The 13,282-nt window shown below is 38.7% G+C and overlaps 1 protein-coding gene and 1 long non-coding RNA gene across 5 annotated transcripts in view; one reads left to right on the forward strand and one right to left on the reverse strand.

The window, feature by feature from the left end:
- The first annotated feature begins 4,391 nt into the window (after nt 1-4,391).
- On the forward strand, nt 4,392-12,694 carry LOC148186671 (uncharacterized). Its single transcript, XR_015779481.1, has 2 exons — nt 4,392-4,580; nt 11,579-12,694. It is a non-coding gene; the product is annotated as an uncharacterized LOC148186671 (long non-coding RNA).
- The window catches only part of tfap2e (transcription factor AP-2 epsilon), a 14,011-nt gene continuing 7,229 nt past the window's right edge, over nt 6,501-13,282 (reverse strand). For all 4 annotated transcript variants that reach the window (XM_042506719.2, XM_088090512.1, XM_042506720.2 and 1 more), the window contains 4 exons: nt 11,632-11,863; nt 9,581-9,699; nt 8,945-9,083; nt 6,501-7,553 (listed from right to left, as the gene is read on the reverse strand). In XM_042506719.2, coding sequence (XP_042362653.1) covers nt 7,292-7,553; nt 8,945-9,083; nt 9,581-9,699; nt 11,632-11,863 — 752 coding nt within the window. In that variant the 3' untranslated portion in view covers nt 6,501-7,291. The remainder of the gene's footprint in view (nt 7,554-8,944; nt 9,084-9,580; nt 9,700-11,631; nt 11,864-13,282) is intronic.

Raw genomic sequence — 13,282 nt, forward strand, 5'->3', positions numbered from 1 at the left:
GAAGTCAAAAATTCGTGCTTATTTTAACTGGTGTTTTGGGACTTTTATTGTATAATTTTTTACACTTTATATTATTATAGTAGTACTTTATATTATTATTTATATAGATTCATATTTTTTATTAGTCTTAAAGCAATAAGGGACTGTTCTTTGTTAATTAAAAGAAGTAGATGGCTGGAGTCTTTTTTTTTTACCTTCCCTGAAGCTACAAGTATTTGTCCTTGAGGCTCACTGAGATTGATGGAAAATGCATGACCCTTCCTGCACCATAATTCAATTATTATATTTTAAAAACATACCTTTTTAATATTGAAAGTAAAAAGTTTTAACTATTGTCACACATGCTGGTAAGTGAGTGCAAATGTCAGATGTAGAATAAAGTGATTTTGATGAAATACCACTTTTTTAGTATTAGATTTTTTTTTTTTTTTGCATTCGTCCAACATAATACGTTCAAGAATTGCTGGAAAGTTGGAAATCCAAAGATAATTTCTGGTTTTACAGTTTCTGGCTGTGATAAATGGTGTCATTTTGGCACGTTTAAAGACAACAGAAGGCATTTTTTTTCTTATAAATAGCGATGAAATAAATAACAAACAGTCCCTAAGAAGAAGGAATACTACATTAATCCCTCTAGGGAAAATTCACTTTACAGATACAACTCGCAAGCTGTGATTTTCAAATTTATCTCAGCATAGGAGCGAATAGGTGCTAGCCACTGTATGTTCATAACAAGATAGTTGTTTTCTCACTTTTTAACATGGGACCTTGAAGTCAATAATAGCAATGTATCTACATGGCTAATTAAAACATCTTAAAATATGGCCTGTAGCAACACCTTTCTGATGCAGTCAGTCAGTAAATGAATAAACATAACCTGCACAAAGTTGGCATTGACTGCAGAGCTAATAAATCAGGTTACGCTGTACAGGTGTTGTGGTTGTGATTCAGCATGCGTCTGAGCAGGGCTGTCAAAAACAAATCCAAGTTTGCTGCAGGTAACATATATATATATATTAAAAGTGCATATATTCATTTTTTAATTCCCACCTTCTGTTTATTTCACACCAACCAACTTACACACAACACATTCTGAATTGGAATAAATTTGAGCCACAACCCCTAATTCAGCCGAAATCCAACCCTGGGCAGTTGAAATATGGACCAAAGTGAATTATTGTGTGTCGGGATCAACGCTAAAATTCTGAGAGGACCAACAAGCTAAATATACAGATAAATACAAGAGTGAAATCCTGTGTTTTACCACTGTAAATACTCCAAACTTAAAGACTACTTACTAGCTTCTTTTCTGGGCATTTCTACTGTCTCCATCATCAGAGGATGGAATTTGCTCAGTTGACATGGTCTAATGTTCATCCTCTGACAGGTGCGATCATTTTCATATATTTACATGCTTGTCTGTTAAGTTCCTCATGCATTTGACAACAAAAGAGCTAAATCATTTGAAAGCTCTAGAAAAAAGCTACTAAAATGGACAGAAATTGAAGAATTTCTAAAATGTATTTATATATTTTTCACGTTCAACAATGAACTTCAATGCTAAAAAAAAATTTGCAAAGTCACAATTTGCACAAAAAGTAAGACAATATAAAGACAGAACATACCAACTGCTCCCAAAATATTTATAGGAACAAACATTTAGAAAAATGCCAGTGATCAAGCTGTACTCTCAAACTTGCAATTGTATCGATATAAAATCTTAAAAAAATATGTGGCTAAATATTTCCTTATTCAGAAAGTAGACAGACACACTAGAGGACATATTCAGATATTTAACGTAAGTAAAAATAGTAATACCATAGCATAAAAATACTCAATTACAAGTAAAAGTTCTGCATATACATCCATTTAATGTTGTAGCTGGTAAACATTGAGCTAATTTCATCTTCTTAATATGTTTAATCTGTAACAATATATCATAATTTATTAGTTGATTTATATTTTTTATCTATAACTTGAATCTGCAAAGTAATGTATTTTATAAAATAAATGGAGTGGAATAAAATATTTCTCTCTGAAATGAAGCATAGTAGTTTAAAATAAAATGGAAATACTTATAAGCAGACCAAGTACAGTACTTAAGTGAATTCCTGCAGGCAACACTGAGATTACTGAAAATGCAGCATTTTTTTTAAGACCTTTGTTTGGCGTCAAATTCACAAAATGAAACATCTTGATGTGGAAGCCACAGGGTGCATGTTTTTGGCATATGTGTAGACAATTTGCAGAAATTCAACATCTAATTGTAGGCTTAAATGTATTTGTTACTGAAATTAGTGTTGAAATATCAAAAACAGGTCTGTGTAGGTGGGTTTGCAGGGTGGTCTTTGTTGCTAAAAAGTAGCTGCTGCTGATTTTTGTCTGTAAACAGTGAGAGTTACAGTCAGCGAGCGTACTTACACACAGCTGTAAATGGAAAAACCAGGCCAAGTTAGTAACATCGCAGCTGAACGTGTGTGTATGTGTGTGTGCGTGAGCTAGACAGCCCGTGTGCACAGGAGTGTGTGTGTGTGGCTCTATCATCGTCTCCTCTCTCCACCACAGACAGGTGATTAATAAACATTAAACAATCCCTCCTCTCTCAAACACACCGGAATCTGACGGGAAGAGCAGCATATGTTTGCCTGGAGGCACAGAGAGAGATGGAGAGCGGCCCCGCTGAGTGTCAGATAGAGGGAGAGAATAGGGGGAGAGGGGGGTGAGGAGGAGAGGAGGAGTTAGGTTACGGACTGGGAGATGAAGGGATGAGGAGGGGGTTGACACAGGAGGGTAATGAGATGGGAGGAGAGAAAGGGAGATATAGGCAGGTAGAAATGAGTGATGTTTGAGTGTGTTCGAGCAGGCGACGCATGTATGTGTGCCGTCCCTGGAAAGCAGTAATTGCGTTGAGTATCTCGTCCTGGTTAAATAAAGCGAAGGACTGTGCAGGGGAGGTGAGAGGTGGTCGGTGGGAGAAATGTGGAACAGATGGGTTGAGGGGGAGCCGAGGTGTGAGTGGCTTGTTGGGCGCTGGGGGTCGCACTGCTGCCTGCGCTCCCTCACAGGTACAGCGTTCAGGGCTGCAGCTGTGACGCAGACGTCTCCTTGGGCCCCTGATGGAGCCCTGCACGCAAAGATGGGCCCTGATTTTTGTCTTTTTTTGTTTGAGTGGTCCCTTGAGGGGTGCACAAAGAAAATTTGTCCTAACAATGATATGGTCACTAACTCAGACTATTGTGTTGGCAAGTTTCAGTCTGTGCGACACAACTGCTAAAACAGTTCATTAGTTAGTTAGTTGGTTAGTTAGTTAATTAATTAGTTTTTATTTATGTGTCATGTCATTTCTGTCCCATCCCAGACAGGACTACAAGACACTGTCACAATACAAAGTAGGGGTTGACAGATTATCGGCCTGGCTAATTATTGAGGCCAATATCTGATTATCTGCATTGGCATTTTATTTTGATGATCGTCTATCATATTATTTAATTAAAAAGTTCACAGAAAGTGTCAGCATGAGAGGAACTTTTTCTTAAATTTTCTCTTGACTTTTTTTTTTAATTGCTGGGAACTTGCTGTATATAATGTTGAAATTTTCAGTTTTGATTAAACATTTGCTAAAGGCATTTAAACAAAGCTTTGTGTTGGAGTTTGTTTTAGTCCAAATTCTAAATATTGACAGAGAAATTGTCAATTTTATTGTAAAAGCATAACCGACGAGACTTCAGAGTTCACAGCCATGCTTAAGGCCTGAGCTAAACGCTAATATTGGCATGCTAATTGGGCTGAAGCTAACTACTGTCTACTAACTAATTTTTCCCAACTAGCGTTATACCACTGGAAGATAATGGTTTTGCTGGCGACACTTTTCTAGCAATGTGTCTCATTGTGATCGGCACTTAAAACAATTATTTGATGATAAAAATAGTTGGTGAATAATTTCTGGAGACTGACTTGTGGATTAATCAACTATTCGGAGCTATTCTACTGCAGCTCTACATGCAAATATGCTACATTTTAAAGAGCTGCAGCAGTGCTAAGTGCAAAGCAAAATGCACAGCAGTTAAGTTATAGCTGGTTAAGAGAGAGAGAAAGTGAGAAATACGTTTTCAGTTTTCTTTTAAAAACATTTAGCAAGGTTGCTTCTCTAATAACTATAGGCAGTGTGTCCCAGAGCTTTGCAGCATAACTAATAAATGCTGCATCCTCAATTTTCTTTTGGCTGTTTGGGGAACCTCCGCTAACATCAATCAAATCAATGCAATGCAATGGACTTGTGAGAAATACCAGTTGAATTTTATTTTAATATTATTATTTCTACATACAGTAAAGAGCCAGAGCTGGACTCGAACCCAAGGCCGCTGCGCAGAGGGCGCTGTGTCGCAATAGCCTATCACCGTTGACGTTATTCTGACGTCACTGATGGTCACAAATGGAGCACAAACAAGGTCGCTGTCTCTGGACATAGAGACATCTATGGCGGGCACCTGTGGAGGTACACTCAGCGTCAGTACTCTGTAGAGACCGAAGTGCGGACGTGGAGTCCTGGAGATTAGCGTCTGAAGCTATAATCATACATGGTAAGTTTTGAAAATACACTTGTGTCTTGTGTAAGCTATTCTTGTTGAGTGCTTATTAGCACAGTGCTCTGAGTAATTTAAATTGGTGTATTATTGTGGTCAGAATATAATAAAGACTGTAACCGTCTCGGTTCACGGCGCCTCAGGGCACCGAACCTCCGTGTTTACATCCAGCTATCTGTTGTGCTTCACTACAACCCGAGTTAGCCGCTAGCTGCCTCCTCCAGGAAGCTAGTTAGCTGAGCCGTTAGCTGAGCCGTTAGCACAGCCGTTAGCTCAGCCGTTAGCTCAACCGTTAGCTCAGCCGTTAGCACAGCCGTTAGCTGAGCCGTTAGCTCAGCCGTTAGCTGAGCCGTTAGCTCAACCTTTAGCTCAGCCGTTAGCACAGCCGTTAGCTCAACCGTTAGCAAAGCCGTTAGCTGACCCGTTAGCTCAGCTGTACAGTCCAGTTTTTGCGCCTCCTGCGGTGGTGAAAGCACCTTATACGTTTTAAATAGAAACATCAAGTTGTCTGAAACCCACTTTCAAACTTGTAAATCTCATATTCTGTCTGCGAAATTTGCAATGAAAGAGAGATTTCACTTTATTTTTACATGTTGACCACATTAGACCCGATTCAGAAAAAACTACTAGCTTGGCATACATGGATCAAATCTAGACTACATTATTCCTGAGAGGCTAAAGATTATTTAAAACATGGTTTCAGGTTTGTGAAATATTAAGTCTCTTTATAAAAATGCAAAAAGCATTATACTTAGACATTATTGTAGAGAGGCAAAAGATTGATAAAAACACAGTTTCAGATTTGTGAAACCTTTATTATCTACAAGAAAAGTGCATTGAAATGTAATTGTTTTTGCATTTTCATAAATAGAATAAATGTGTCAGAAATCTGATATTTTAACTTAAGTAATATTTAGTCACTCTGGGATAATGTAGTCCACATTTGACTTGTCTAAGTAAAGTGGTTTTCAAGAGAGACACAGTCCAATGTGTTCATCATGTGAAAACACAGGGAAATCTCCCTTTTTTTGCATTTTTGCAAATAGGATAGGTTTCATAAACCTGAAATTGTGTTTTAAATAATCTTTGATCTCTCTGGGATAATGTAGTTCAGATTTGACCTGTCTAAGTATAGTGCCATTTTATCTGGACCTAGTCCAGTGTGGTATAGATGTGTATGTGTAAAATGCAGTAATATCTCACTTTCATTTCATTTTCACAAATAGAGTAAAAGCTTCACAAATTTTAAAGTAGGTTTCAGACAATGTTGGGACTTTACTTAAAACGTCTAACATGCTATCACCACAGCAGGAGGTGCAAAAAGCCGAGGGTTGGTCATTAAGCTTGAAAATTATTTTTCCCCTAACTTTCCCTTTAACTGCTGATGAGTGAAAATTCACATTGCTTTCTGTGTGATCGTGGCATATAACACCACAAGTGTTTAGTGTTGCTATATTTAGTGTTATTTAGTATTTATTTAGTGTGCTATCGCCACAAAAACTAAATACCACACGAATCACCAACTCTGAAAATGCCAACAAAATGACATCACTTTGGGTTCTGGGAAACTGTAATGGACATTTTCCTCTACTTTTTGACATTTTATACACAAAACAATTGAGCTAAATAAATTGACACAATCAATAATGAAATGAAGTGTTGGTTGCAGCCCTTACTATGACCTTCGTGTGTAGGTCACAACAGACTTTGCCTACAGGGATTAATAAAAAAAAAACATTACTGGCATTACTGGAAAGAGCAAGTATTTGCAATAAGAGCACGATAAAAGCACGTTGTCATCTTTGGATTTAAAAGTTGAAGTGGGCAATTGCAATTAAAGATATCTGAGGGTGCTGTTACTTTTTACCATTGTGATAATTCACATCTAAATGTAAAAAAACTCATAAAACTCAACTGTTCAGTTCTTAATTCTTTAATAATATATTACATTTATGCCGTAATACAATAATAATAACAACAGTAATAACATTAATAATAAACATACACAGAAAGTACAAAATGATTTGTGTTATTTTCTTAAGTTACCAACACGCAGTACTTCAAAATAAAAGAAACCAAATCTCCTTTAGCTGCCTTTGACTCCTCCTCCTCACCCTGCTGTTAGAGAACTCAATTTCCCATGACCACCCACTAACTACATATGGAAGCTGTGCCTGTCCAGTCAGGTAGAGTTAAAAGTCTCCCAAAGTTCAAGAGGAGCAAAGAGCAGGTTGTTGTCTCGGATATGGCTTTACGAGACTTCCCAGATGAGTTCAGTCCAAAAAAATGTGTGTGTGTGTGTGAGAGAAGAAGGCAGGGTTTCTAAAACACAGATAAAGGTGACATGTTTACCCAAATTTAAAAAAGGAGGGGGTAAATAAATACAGCCATATGTAGGAACTCATCCTGAAAAGATGTTTTGTAGACGCCATCATGACACAAACCAGCTACTGAGAAAAGAGGTCCATGCGTCATGTTGAGTGAGGTGGTTGTGGACACACATTACAGTACAGATATCATCATGACCCCCCCGCCTCCTTGACGAGAGGGACCGCAGAGGTTTGTCTGGGAGGTAAAAGTCTCAGTTTTTATCCTGAGGGCAAAGGTAAAGACACAGAGGGGCACCAGTCAGTCTTTCTCCCCTCTTTTTTCTTCCTCCTTTCTGCCTCTCTTGTCATCCGTCGACATATTTTGTCCGTCCTCCTCCTCTATTTGCGGTGTTTCATCTCCTTGTCATGGTGGCTCTTCCCTCCGCCCTCTCCTTTGTCCAGCATTTTGATTGCCTCCATCAGGTAGCTCTGGAAGGCGGACAGCGCGGCGCATATGGCGGGGGTACCGAAGCCGTGGGTGAGCAGGCTGAAGTGGGTGAGGCTTCCCTGGACACCGGGCTCAAGGCAGGGGGTGGGTCGACTCCCGCCCAGCGGAGAGCGGTCCTGGGACATCATGTCCACAAACTCCTTACAGATCTCCCTGAGAAGAAAAGAGAAATTACTTTTTAATTGTGATGCTCTGAGAATTATTTACACAAAAATAAATTAGATTCATTGTTTAGATGGTTGTTGAAAAAGTGTTTTTTCTTAAAGAGGCCCTTTTAATGTGTATTTTCAGGTTCATACTTTTATTTGGGTTCCTACTGACACATATTTACAGGCTTCAGAGTTAAAAAAAAAACCAAACACTTATTTTCCTCATACCGTCAGTCTGAAAAGCTCTGTGTTAGCACCTGTCTCTGTAAGTTCCCCTCCTGAAAAAGCCCAATCTGCTCTGATAGGTCAGCGTGTCCCTGTTTTTCAAATTTCAGTGTTTCTGCAAGGTAACAGAATGTAGTAGCGAATGTAGCAGCTTCTTAACAAAATCTTCCAAACCTGATATGCTTTAGCACACACGAAACACGAAATTGGGAAGAAATGAACAACACTGTCAACCAAGATTACATGTTTACCTGACATTAGCATGTAGCTAGCTAATTGTAGTAGTGAAGGCTAAACACTTGCAGTAGTGTGCCTGGCGCAGATGACTACATTAGGAAATCTGTCACAAGCTGATGTCAGCTTGTTTCGAAAAAAGAAAAAGGTATTAAAGTTTTTGCTTATTTTGATTGCTTTTTAGCTGCGTACGTTTACCTCAAAATTTTGATCATGTTTACTACGATCAACCAACATCGTAACGCTGTTCATATGACAAAATCAGTATATAGCCAAATGAGGTAATACAATGGCAATTGAGCCACAGGCCAACTGATTAAAGTATTGCAGTATTTGTATATTTGCAGTTTTCTGAACTGAGTGTCAAGAGTGACATTCATGGAGAAAAAAAATGCTGTATTAAGTTACTGCTAATACAAACCAAACATTTCCTACTGCTACAGCTTCACATTAAAAGAACTGAACTGGTGACACTGATTTTTATCATGAAGTAGTTAGAGGAAATACAATGTGATTGTCAAAATGCTTAGCACTTTGCACTATCATTCATCAAAAATGCATCTACAAAACAAGACAAGTCATTTTTGCATTTTTTTTCAAGCAGATCAATATGAAATATAGACTCATGCTGTGTGCAGCATAAAATTAGATCATGGATGCCCACAGAATGATGGAAAAGGGTAAATTAGTGCCTGGTTATTAATTGAAACTGCAATAGTTTATTTTGCTGCCCCCAGAACTCAGTGACCTGAGATGCTCCCTGTCTGGTAAACACTCAAGTTTTTCATCTTTATTACTTTATTATTAATTTATAGTCTGCAGGTCCACACTGACATTACTCATGTGATGTGACTCCTGCTGCTCCCCATGACCAGCATGAAAAATAGGTGAAGTGGCCCTTTAAAAAAAGTGTAGCGGGCGGGATGAAGCACTCACTTGGTGGCGAGCAGCATGCTGCGCCGTGTGGGGAGCTGGTCGGGCTCGCTCTGCCTGCACAGATACTCAGCTGTGGCTCTGGCTGGAAACTCTGTCTCACACACGTAACCAAAGTCCCGCGCCAGATGGACGGCCTCACCTGCAGGAGGAGGAAGAGGAGGAGGGTGTCTATTAAAATAGTCAAACCAGTACAAAAAGGGATAGTCTTTTACATCAGTTAGGCAACAAAGCAGCTCTATCTCTTCCTGTTTTTAGGAGCTAAAGGTCAGTTGAGATTTCGGATAATTAACCATATATTTGGTTTTAAATGATGCACATTTAAAAGACAGCTGTAACCGCTTGGGTCAGTTCAGGTCATGAGATAAACTCTGCACCCATTTTTCTCACTTTCACTACTCAAACAGTTCACTGCTCTTTGGCTTTGTGAGGCGGCCACAGCTTTAGCTTTTTCAAATGACACCAACCATGCATGCAGCCACCCGTGCTATGACTTGTTTATTCATGCCTGCTCATGCGAGGACATTTCTATGTGAATATGTGTCTCTATCTGTCAGGATATATGCAGGTCACTGTATGTGTGTGTGTGTGTGTGTGTGTGTGTGTGTGTGTGTGTGTGTGTGTGTGTGTTTCCCCTACCCTCCACTAGAGATGTTAGGAGAGTGACGTTGGCTGCCTTGCGTCGCCCGGCGGGCAGGTTGAGGCCAATCTTCTCCAGACGCTCTCTCAGACAGCGGCCACCATTCTTTGACTTTGCCCTGAGGGGGGACAGGGAGACAGAGAGAGCAGTTTTTAGGAGATGGTCCTTGTATATGTGTGTTTTATGCGCGTGTGTGTTTTTGTGTGTGTGTGTGTGTGCGTGTGTGCGCGCATGTGTCTGTGGCTGGGTATTTATGTGTGCTTTTGTGTCTTTGTGCGTTTATGTAAGTGAATGTGAAGCTGAAATCACCCGACAGTATGTTCTCTGTCAACACTGATAGTGTCTTGGATTTTTGCTGTTTTTAGTTGTTCTTTTACTTTACTTTGCACCCTATTCTTTATTTTTTTAACACCTGAATTTAAGGGCTTATTGATACAAAAATATTTTAAGGAATTTATTTGATAGGAGAAAATGTATTTTACACCTTAAGTAAAAGAAAACACAAGAAATTAAACAGAAAAATCTACTTAAATTATCAAAGTAATCAAAATTAATAGTACCTAATATGTAGAAAATGGCCTCTGTGAGTGTTAAATTGTAATGTTTTGTTATAATGAATTATAATGTAGAGAGAATGTTGTATAGATATGATACCAGCATTTCATTGTTGTTGTTTTGTTGAGGTGGAGCTAATTTTACTCACTTTATGGACTGTTAGATGGTTCAACTATAACAATGCATTGTATTTTATTTTATTTTTCATATCTAAAATCTTAATTTCTATAGTGAGTATTACTATCAATTAATTGTAACAGTTAAAAGTACAATTTTTCCTCTGAAATGTAGCAAAGTATAAGTGTAAAGTAAAATGGAAATAATCAAGTGATGTACAAGTACTTCAAAATTACAGGCACTGATGTATTATTATCAGTGGGGTCGCTGTATCTCTCTACCAAGGAGGGATTATGATATTTACTACCCTTTAGATCTTTTAATTATGTCCTCTTAGAGTATTTCAGCATGCAACCCAAATCATAAAGTTGTTCTCTTGCCCTCAGGTGGCGGTTCGTTAAACCACATTGCATCTCTTGTGATTTAGTCCCATGACCCATTTTGGGTCCTTTAGCTCTGACCCCATCATTAAGTTCAAGCTCTCTTACTCTAAAAAAGCTTCAGTGTGAAATGACACCAAGAGTCTCTGTCATGTGGTTTAAATCATTTTGTACAATTTTGTATAGACAGATAGTTTAACAGTTTACAGTATAAAAATCAACTTATGAGGCTTAAATGGCTTTTAACATCATTCAGAGCAGCATCACAAAGGTGCAGAGTGGTGTGGGGATGATGATTTTTTTTTTTTTGTAGGCCAACCTGGGACTTAACATTGCCCTGGTCCCCTTGACAAAAAGTCAGGTTGCTAAATGGAGGAACATATAAGAAATGGGAGGTTTGGTGGTCATCCCTTAGGAAACTTTAAACATCACACATTTTTGAGAAATTTTCTGCACCAATGTGTGCCTTTCCTGCATCAGTTTATGACTGACACATCTTTACTTTGTTAAAATAAAAGTCCTCTGCTATGCACATGCTCTATTTTTTATCCCTCTGCAATGCTGGATTGCTTCATTGACTTTTGTGAACACTGGCACCAAATAGTCACTGTAGATTTACTTTGGTTTTGGTAGATGGTTAAACAAAAGGCAGTAAATAATGGCTATTTTAATCTGAATAATCAACAAAATGTTGATTAATGGGAATAAGATATACATCACTTAATAACAATGCAATTGCAAGCTCTTTTCATCTGGATATATGCCATTTAAGGCACTGCCTCTCAACTTCTTAGGCTTGTAAAAGCTCAACTATGGACATATTTTCCCTTATGACAATTATATTTAGAGGCCTAAAAAGGTAAAACTCTCAAATGTAAAAGCTAAGATGCGAGAAAAGACAGACAAGATTGTGAACTTAAGGTGTTTTTTTGTCTTTGTCTGTAGCGCAACAACTTTTAAACTCCATCACATCTTCTTCATCCCCATCTCCCTCTCACCTGCGGAGGACTCCACCCAGCAGAGAGGCGTTGAGGCACTCAGGTGGGGAGAGGCGTCGCTGCACCTCCCCGACCGTCACCTTGTACTTGGAGGTGGAGCTGAGCAGCGAGAGGCGACCCGGGACTGAACAGAAAACCTCGGCTGGGTTGGACACAGCTCCCACACCCAGACCCTCCTTACAGAGAGACAAGGCGGACAGGGACGAGCCGTTCAGCTTGGATGGGATGGGAACTGAAGGAGGTACGAAAGAGAAAAAATAAAGTTTAGGCTCATTTGCGAGTTCAAAAGCAACAAACACAGAATGCAAACGTGAAAAAGATCTCAGATCCAAACATATGTTTTCTGCTGTGACAATTATTTTGTGTGAATGACTTGTGTGACTTCTCTGCTGATCTATTCAGTGTAATGTTCTCCCCTGCCTCGACAGCTCTAATTCTGGAGTGCTGCTTGTTGACTCTACTGTTTAGACTGCATGTGGTTACATTTTAATTGCGCATTCTCAAATAGCTTTAGTTCACACCTTAAAGACCTCATTTCACACTCACTTTTCTGCACTGTGGTAAACTTTTAAAATTCGGTTTTCTTGTATGGTTTTGGAGGAGGAGGAGGAGGGGTCATAGCGAATCATCTGAAGCCTTCTCCAACCACTTAGGAGTTAAAGATTTGAGGAGTAATGTGGCCTTTTAAAAGGTCCAGTGTGGAGGATTTAGTGACATCCAGCGGAGAGGTTGCAAAATTGAATTTATTCTTGTGCCAAGCATTTAGGAGAACTATGGTGGCCGATGCCAAAACGCAAATGAACCTGTTTGGTTTGTCCCTTTGCAGACAATAAACAGGTCATTCTAAGATAACAAAACCACAACTATTCTTATTTTAGGTGATTACAAACTAATGAAAAAACAGTTATCAATATTAAATACCATTTTTACCAATAAATAAGTCCTTAAATCTGACACACTGGACCTTTAAAAGGCATCTCCTTTATTTCTTAGTTGTCCAGATTACCTGTCGCAGCACTGACAGTCTGATGATTTATACTGAGATAAAAGTCTATTCAGCTTTTCTCGCTCCATCTTTGTTATGTCATCTTCTAAGGTGTTAATTGGTGTCGATGACATTATCTTTGCAGTCTTAATCTTGAATACTAAATCCACTTAAACTGCAGTTGTGTGGGCAGAAATCCTCTGAATTGAGAGGATTGAAAAGCCTCTTTGTGTGTTTCTGTGTGTGTTGATCTACTTCTCAACCACATCTTGTGAAAGGATACAGAGATAAATTAGAACCCTACGTCACTGGTTTTATCCATTTTATTTTACCATAAATGCAGATGTTCCTTGATAGGACAGCAGCAGGTTTGAGGTTTTTTTTAGGGTTTATATTCAACCAGATAATTTTGTGTTACCTCTAGTGGGTTCTAGTCATGCAGATGTATTTAGTTTTGTACAGCCAGGTTTTGAGACACCTGTGTTTCAAATTTCTGCCTCTACCCCAGAAGAGTGGAGGCAAATGTTGTCCCAAAATGTCTTTCTAGAAAAGTTCCATTAACCTCTCTGCGAACTATTTTTATTGTAACCGCTGATTTTGTGGATTTTCCAGAAATTATTATGAAACTGTGTCTGGAAAAATGTGTTTATGTATTTTAAATGTGAT

Source organism: Plectropomus leopardus, chromosome 17, assembly GCF_026936395.1.
Source record: "Plectropomus leopardus strain MGB_pleo_1.0 chromosome 17, ASM2693639v1, whole genome shotgun sequence".
NCBI classification, from domain to species: domain Eukaryota; kingdom Metazoa; phylum Chordata; class Actinopteri; order Perciformes; family Serranidae; genus Plectropomus; species Plectropomus leopardus.